Raw genomic sequence first — 8,049 nt, 5'->3', positions numbered from 1 at the left:
CAGTAGTGCAGCACTGTACACCAGCACAGTCAGTAGTGCAGCACTGTAAACCAGCACAGTCAGTAGTGCAGCACTGTACACCAGCACAGTCAGTAGTGCAGTACTGTACACCAGCACAGTCAGTAGTGCAGCACTGTACACCAGCGCAGTCAGTAGTGCAGCAATGTACACCAGCACAGTCAGTAGTGCAGCACTGTACACCAGCACAGTCAGTAGTGCAGCACTGTAAACCAGCACAGTCAGTAGTGCAGCACTGTACACCAGCACAGTCAGTAGTACAGCACTGTACACCAGCACAGTCAATAGTGCAGCACTGTACACCAGCACAGTTAGTGGTGCAGTACTGTACACCAGCACAGTCAGTAGTGCAGTACTGTACACCAGCACAGTCACTAGTGCAGTACTGTACACCAGCACAGTCAGTAGTGCAGTAATGTACACCAGCACAGTCCGTAGTGCAGCACTGTACACCAGCACAGTCAGTAGTGCAGTACTATACACCAGCAGAGTCAGTGGTGCAGGACTGTACACCAGCACAGTCAGTAGTGCAGTACTGTACACCAGCACAGTCAGTAGTGCAGCACTGTACACCAGCACAGTCAGTAGTGCAGGACTGTACACCAGCACAGTCAGTAGTGCAGCACTGTACACCAGCACAGTCAGTAGTGCAGCACTATAAACCAGCACAGTCAGTAGTACAGCACTGTACACCAGCACAGTCAGTAGTACAGCACTGTACACTGGCACAGTCACTAGTGCAGTACTGTATACCAGCACAGTCACTAGTGCAGTACTGTATACCAGCACAGTCAGTAGTGCAGCACTGTACATCAGCAGTCAGTAGTGCAGCACTATACACCAGCACAGTCAGTAGTACAGCACTGTACACCAGCACAGTCAGTAGTGCAGCACTGTACACCAGCACAGTCAGTAGTGCAGTACTGTACACCAGCACAGTTAGTGGTGCAGTACTGTACACCAGCACAGTTAGTAGTGCAGTACTGTACACCAGCACAGTCAGTAGTTCAGCACTGTACACCAGCACAGTCAGTAGTACAGCACTGTACACCAGCACAGTCAGTAGTGCAGTACTGTACACCAGCACAGTCAGTAGTGCAGTACTGTACACCAGCACAGTTAGTAGCGCAGTACTGAACACCAGCACAGTCAGTAGTGCAGTACTGTACACTGGCACAGTCACTAGTGCAGTACTGTATACCAGCACAGTCACTAGTGCAGTACTGTATACCAGCACAGTCAGTAGTGCAGTACTGTACACAAGCACAGTCAGTAGTGCAGCACTGTACACCAGCACAGTCAGTAGTGCAGCACTGTACTCCAGCACAGTCACTAGTGCAGTATTGTACACCAGCACAGTCACTAGTGCAGTATTGTACTCCAGCACAGTCACTAGTGCAGTATTGTACTCCAGCACAGTCACTAGTGCAGTATTGTACACCAGCACAGTCACTAGTGCAGTATTGTACACCAGCACACCCAGAGGGTGACGCCCAACACGCTGTGACAGACACACACACACACCTGTCAGACGTGTCCACCCTTCTACTGACAGCCCGCTTATGAAATTCACAGCTGATAGACACTCTGCAGGCTGCATGCCAGCACCAGAGCTGGGAGTTCTGATGCAGCATGCCTCTGCTGTAAGAAGCCATTCAAACCATTACCGTTGTGCCATGAATGAGCAGCAAGAAGCTGCAGTGAACGCATCAGACCATCAGCCACACCAGCGCACAGACAATGATGTGGGGACAGTCAGATCCGTACACGCTGCTGACACACACAGAGACGGAAACCGGGACTGCTGACAGCCCTGGAGAAACCAGCGTGGAACGCGTCGCTTATCGCCAATCATAGATAACAAGCAATCAAGGTGCAGCGGGATCCTTCGCACACAGGTGTCATCGGATCGCCATGGACTGGGTCCCTGCTGCATAGTGCTGCATGCAGAAAACATTCATACTGTGCAACAGAGACGCACACACTGGCAAGCCCTGCGTCTCCACTGCTATTCCATAAATACTGAATTCAGACAGTATTCGCATTGACGCAATTAAGGTCAGCTGCTCGCCACCAAAGAGGCCCTGTGATGTATGCAGATGTTGCAGGACACCCCTCCTTCTTCGAGGTGGAGGAGGGGAGAGGGTGGATCTGGGAATGCAGTAGGTGCTGATGGTATGGATACACCACTGATAGCATCCAGTGGGGCTTATTCACAACAAGGGTTAAAAAAGAATTCTAGAATGCAGTAAGCAATTAGGGAAACGAGCAATCAGAATTCATAGTCTGCCCTCTTGATAGATGGCCATACGAGGTGCCTATACATTAGATGATGCGTGGGTAGACCGACCAAGAGACAGATCTCTCGATCTGATCGATCAGGAATCTGCCTTGTGACCGCATCCGCAACCTCACCGAAGTCCCCCCAATATTCCATGTGCCCCCCCAGTGCCCAGTGTACTGTATATTACCTGTCCATGTCCGCCGCTGGCTACAGGTGATGTCCTCCGTCCGTACACGCGATCCATTTGGTTGCCGGAGTAATGTGGGCATGTCTGTGATGTCACACACACCCACATGTACGCCAGCAATTACGTGGGGCCGTGTACGGACGGAAGACGGCGCCCATAGCCAGCGGTGGCCACGGACAGGTAATGTACAGTACACTGGGCACTGGGGGGGGCTGATTGTGCATTGGGGGGACAGCGCCGGGAGTTTAGTAACGTTCATCGCACGTCCCGATATTGCTCGACATTACCGCCGCGCTTACAACCAACCATGACGGCCCTACATTTTGCAGCATGTCCAATCGATACATGCGACCAATTTCAGCCTTAGTCGCATCGTCGATCGGTCAAGCACTTGGCGGCACCACTTTTAATCCGATTCAATGACTATAATCAAACCAATTATAATAATCCGCTTGGTGGATTTCTTGATAGATATGATCGTGATTGGTGGAGATAGGATCGCAAGTTAGGTTCTTTAGTGGCCTGCATCGATGAAATGCGATCTTTTCTTTCAATCTGAAATATGATAGTTCGCTTAAAATTGTACTGTCAGTGGCCACGTTTAACGGCACCTGTGTCGTTAAAGATTACAGGTTGGCCTGCCCCATATTGCATAGGAGTGGGAGGATCGGATGAGGATTGTACAATCAGATTGTAAAGCGTATGGCCTGTGTGCAATAGTGCAGTAAGTACAGGTAACACTTGTTTAAATCTGTCAAAATCACAAAAAGCCCACGTCAGTCGCCCACCGCACGCTTAAAATAGCCATTTCACAGGTCAATCGAAATGATTGATCTGCAGATTTCATCATTTTGTTATGCCTAGTACACACAATGCAATTTTCCGTCAGATAGATGGTTGAATCGATTATTTCCGACAGGTCCGATCTGATTTTCGATTGTTTTTCTGATCAATTTTCCAATCACTTCTATACAAAATTGATCAGAAAACGATTGGAAATCAGATTGGACCTGTCTGAAATCTGATGGAAAATTGCATGGTGTGTACCAGGCATTTGAATCCGCTTCAAATCCTCTGCTGTTCTCTATTGCTTCTGAGCGATTTTGTGGATTTCATCAAATGAAAGTGTAATGGGACAAAACGGTAAGCTTTGATTGGATTGGCACCAACCTGATCGTTTTTCTCTTCTTCAAGTAATACAAAAATCAAATCAGATTCAAAATCAGTTTGAAACAGTCCTTTCTAAACGATTGATTGGTTATTTAAAGACGGAACTGTCTAAGGCCATCTTTAGACAAGATAACCTTAAGGTGGCCGGCCATATATTCCTCAATTTTCCTGTACAATCGACCAATCGATTTGATCGTTTTATCGGATCGAGGGAGAATGGATTACATTCCATTCTGCTCTACGTTCAATTCTACCTCTAAATTCTAATTCTATCAATGGAATCTAACAATTTACTCAATCTGACAGGTTCGAAGATATTGGTTGATCGCAAAGGAATCGGCTACTGTTCCCATGATTCTGCTCGACACAGAATCGATTTTTGGCTTCAGAGCATGGAGGCACAACATCGTTTAGATCGATAGCAAAGGAGAATCCCATAGGATCTCGCTTGTAGCGTGTGGGCCACTAGTTGATCTACTTTCAATAAACCACACTGTAATTGATCACCCAATAAAGTGTATTGCTTCCTCGTTCGATGGATAATTGAGAAATGTATGGCTACCTTTACCTTCCCTCACGCCTTACAATCTCCTTCTGCAAACTCAACAGATCCACGTTGCGTGAGGACCTACCCTCAAACAACACAAAACTGCACGAAGAGTGTACACTCAGGTTGTAAGATTGACCGCCTATCCCTAGAAACCCCCTAGAAAAGATGTCACATTGTACCAGTGAGGCAGAAGAAAACTACAGTGGTGCTACCTTCACCTGTTGAAGGCTGCATGACAATTGTCTGCCTTGGTCATGCATGGTCTCCTCCTTGCACCATGTTTCTGAATGAACCCAGCTATGCAGCACGATATATTCTCAGTTACAATGTCACCAGCGTCACAAAGCATCCTGTGCAAGGTGCCAAAACCAAGCAACAGCGTAAAAATAATTCACAGGCAACCACAAAATATTGACCATCGCCTACAGCAGATGCCAGAAGGCTCGCCCAACTGTGAATACATCATAACCCTCTGAAGGCTGTGGTTGGTGTGCAGAACCTGACACACAGGCACTGGAGGACCACTCTGAATATCAATGAGTTCAGATACCCTTTATCTTATCTGATTAAGGTTTTCTGTGTGTGCTGCTACTCACCACTTGCATTTTTACCGCATATAAGGTGCTGGAAAGGCTGCAGTAACCCCCATAACTCCGAATCGTTGTTAATCGCCTGCTCCATGGATTCCGCGGTAAAGTTGGGCACCTCGTTCTCCTTCTCGGGGCGAGGCATGGCCAGCACCCTCTTGCAGATCTCCTTGAAGAGGGTCTCCATGCAGGCCGTCAGGTAGATGGCGGAGTGCTCGTGGATCCTCAGGGCCACCCGGCTGTCCACCATCCACCGGTAGAACTTCCCGACGGAGAAGGTGAGGCCGCAGCGCACCGACTTGCCCCGGCTGAGCCGGTCGCCCGTGCTCATGTTGTACAGGGAGAGGGCGCCGAGGGCCGAGGTGGTGCAACTGGAAGACAAAGACCACGCCAACACGATCTCCATGGCACTTTGGATCTCGTACTTGGTGCATTTGGCGAAGCGAAGGCTCAGCCGCTGAGCCTCTTTGGCAATCCTCACCAGGGACCTGCTGACCAGGGTGGACAGCTTGGAGAGGGCATCTCGGCTGGCACCGGTCAAGATCTGCTCCTTCTTCAGAAGACCTTCCACCTCCTCGAGGCTCCAGGGGACTTCCTCAAGGTCAGGCAGCCTGGAGCACTGTCCTGAGCAGTCCAGGACCTCCGAGTCTTCAGCCAGGACAGTATTGACCGTGTCAAAGCTGTTGTGTCTACTGTGCATGGAGTCAGTTAGAAGCCAGCAGTTTCCTCCATGGGCATAAGCTACCGGATGAGAATCTGAACACAATGACAAGTTGGAGGACCTGATGGAATCGGCAGCCCCACCATAACCAGAATCCAGGGTCAAATCTTCCAGCGTCCTCACAGCTGTCTTACCTCTTCTTGCCATAACTGCACTTCATACTGCACCAGTAAAACTATGGGGAGGAAAATGAAAAGAAAAATGAGAAGGTAGCTGCTGTGCTGCAGTTCTGCCTCCTCTTCTCCCCAGCTCTCTCTTCCCAAAACTGACTCCTGCAATGGGGCTTCACAGCGACCACAGGAAAAAAAAACACCCTCCTCTCCTTGGATGATTGCAGTGAAAGTCCTGTATTAATTTGCAGAGGTTTTTTTCTCCCCTTTTCTCCCAGCAGCTCACAAGCCTTCCAGCCAGCTCTCAGCCCTGCACTGCATTATAGCAAGAGGCGAGCAAGCAGAGAAGGGGGGGGGAAAGAAGTGAGGAGGAGTGGCTATGCAAAACAGCCAAGAGGAGCGACCAATGGCGAGGCGGCTGGGCAGCAGAGTGAGCAGCAGCCACAGACACAGGGAAGGCAGCAGCGGTGACAGCGCTCGGAATGTCAGTCTGCCGCTGCTGCTGCTGTGCGGCTCCTGCGCTTTGATGTTCGCTGGTCTCGTGCGCTTGTTTAATAACTTTGTGATTGTTTTGTTACAAGTTGTTTGTATCGCATTATTATGCCTGAGGAAGGGAAGTGGGGTCTTCGTCGAAAGCTAATAAAAAAAAGACATAAATGCAATAAATAGAATAGTAAATAAAAAGGAAAGACTGGAGAGGCGAGCGATAGATTATCATTGCAAGGAATTCTTTTCATTCTTGACTCGTCTGAGGACATTGCAAAGGAGGGAGGTTTCCAAAATGTGGCAGATAAGAGCAGGCGAGGGATCTGAGCTCGCCACAGGCAGCAGTGCAGGATAGGAAATGGCAATGATGATAGCAGCTGTCTGGTGGCAACAGGTTGTAGATCAAGTGGTCTGTAGGAGCTGAGGACACCAAGAGCCCTGTGTTGTTTACATTAACACTTTCACCACCAGAAGGGTTTTTTTTGTCAAGCACTGCACTGGCATCTTCTGCAGCACTTTGCAGAGCACAGTCATGTCACTGACTGTGATCTGAGGAGCTCACAATCTAATCCCTGTCATAGTCTAATGTCCTACCATATTATTATTATGTATTTATATAGCACTGACATCTTCTGCAGCACATTACACAGTACATAGTCATGTCACTGACTGTCCCCAGAGGAGCTCACACTCTAATCCTACCATAGTCATACACTAATGTCCTCCTATATTATTATTATGTATGTGTATAGTACTGACATCTTCTGCAGCACTTACAAGGGGAACAATGGTTACAAAAAGCCACAAACTTCTCATATACTATACATTCATTAACTCATTTTCAGGAATCCACACTATGATCTGACGTGGCCCAGGGGATGGGTTTGCAAGCTAATAGTTACCTAACAGCAGACAGATTTTAAAGAGACATCATAGTGACAAATAACAGTGGAGCGAATTATTCAGGATGAACGCTTTTTTCTGGTTTCAGCATCAGAAACACTTCCTGTATCTATAGATAGCTTTATACTGGTATGTAGCCCCACCTTCCGAGTGATGTCACAGCCTAGGCTGTTTAGCTATGTGGAATTCTCCTCAGTGCATTATGGGAGACCAGGTATACTTTGTACTGGCTTTGGAACTCTCAGTAACCAAACATTCTGCAGTGATGCACCTGACAGGATCATCTTCTGTGATAAATCTTAGAATGTAAATCAGTTTCAGGAAAGATTTTACACTGGGCAATCACCGACTAAATCATTTATAAATGAATTTTGTAAATAATAAAAAAAGTAATTTTATTGACTACATTACTTTCACGACAGTTCCTCTTGAAAGGACTACTGTAGGGGGGAAAATGAGTTGAAGTTACCCGGGGCTTCTAATGGTCCCCCGCAGACATCCTGTGCCCGCGCAGCCACTCACCGATGCTCCGGCCCCGCCTCCGGTTCACTTCTGGAATTTCCAACTTTAAAGTCTGAAAACCACTGCGCCTGCATTGCCGTGTCCTCGATCCTGCTGATGTCACCAGGAGCGTACTGTGCAGGTGCAGACTGTACTGGGCCTGTGCAGTACATTCCTGGTGACGTCAGCGAGGGCACAGCCGCGCAGGCACGGTGGTTTTGCAACTTTAAAGTCGGAAATTCCAGAATTGAACCGGAGGCGGGGCTGGAGCATCAGTGAGTGGCTGCGTGGGCACAGGATGTCTGCGGGGGACCATTAGAAGCCCCGGGTAAATTCAATTCTTTTTCTCCCTACAGTACTCCTTTAAATGAATCCAGGGCAGCTTTGATTACATTCCCCAGCATTCTTCAGCTTTAGGGAATGAGCCCCAGTGGGACAAACAAGCTGGAAACAGGTGCAGAACCCCTATTGGTGTTGTGACAGCACTGACAGGTGCACTTTGACAGCAAGAATGTCACCAAATTCTTCTGAG

General features: G+C 48.3%; 1 protein-coding gene across 2 annotated transcripts in view; it reads right to left on the bottom strand.

Annotated features, from left to right (window-relative positions):
- The window catches only part of ABTB3 (ankyrin repeat and BTB domain containing 3), a 349,230-nt gene extending 343,288 nt beyond the window's left edge, over window positions 1-5,942 (bottom strand). For both annotated transcript variants that reach the window (XM_068278352.1, XM_068278353.1), the window contains exon 1: window positions 4,806-5,942. In XM_068278352.1, coding sequence (XP_068134453.1) covers window positions 4,806-5,664 — 859 coding nt within the window. In that variant the 5' untranslated portion in view covers window positions 5,665-5,942. The remainder of the gene's footprint in view (window positions 1-4,805) is intronic.
- Between the last annotated feature and the right edge of the window lie 2,107 nt (window positions 5,943-8,049).

The sequence above is a fragment of the Hyperolius riggenbachi genome, chromosome 3, assembly GCF_040937935.1.
Source record: "Hyperolius riggenbachi isolate aHypRig1 chromosome 3, aHypRig1.pri, whole genome shotgun sequence".
Classification (NCBI taxonomy): Eukaryota; Metazoa; Chordata; class Amphibia; order Anura; family Hyperoliidae; genus Hyperolius; species Hyperolius riggenbachi.
Note: the sequence above shows the minus strand (reverse complement) of the source record. Positions and strands in the feature narration are given on the sequence as shown.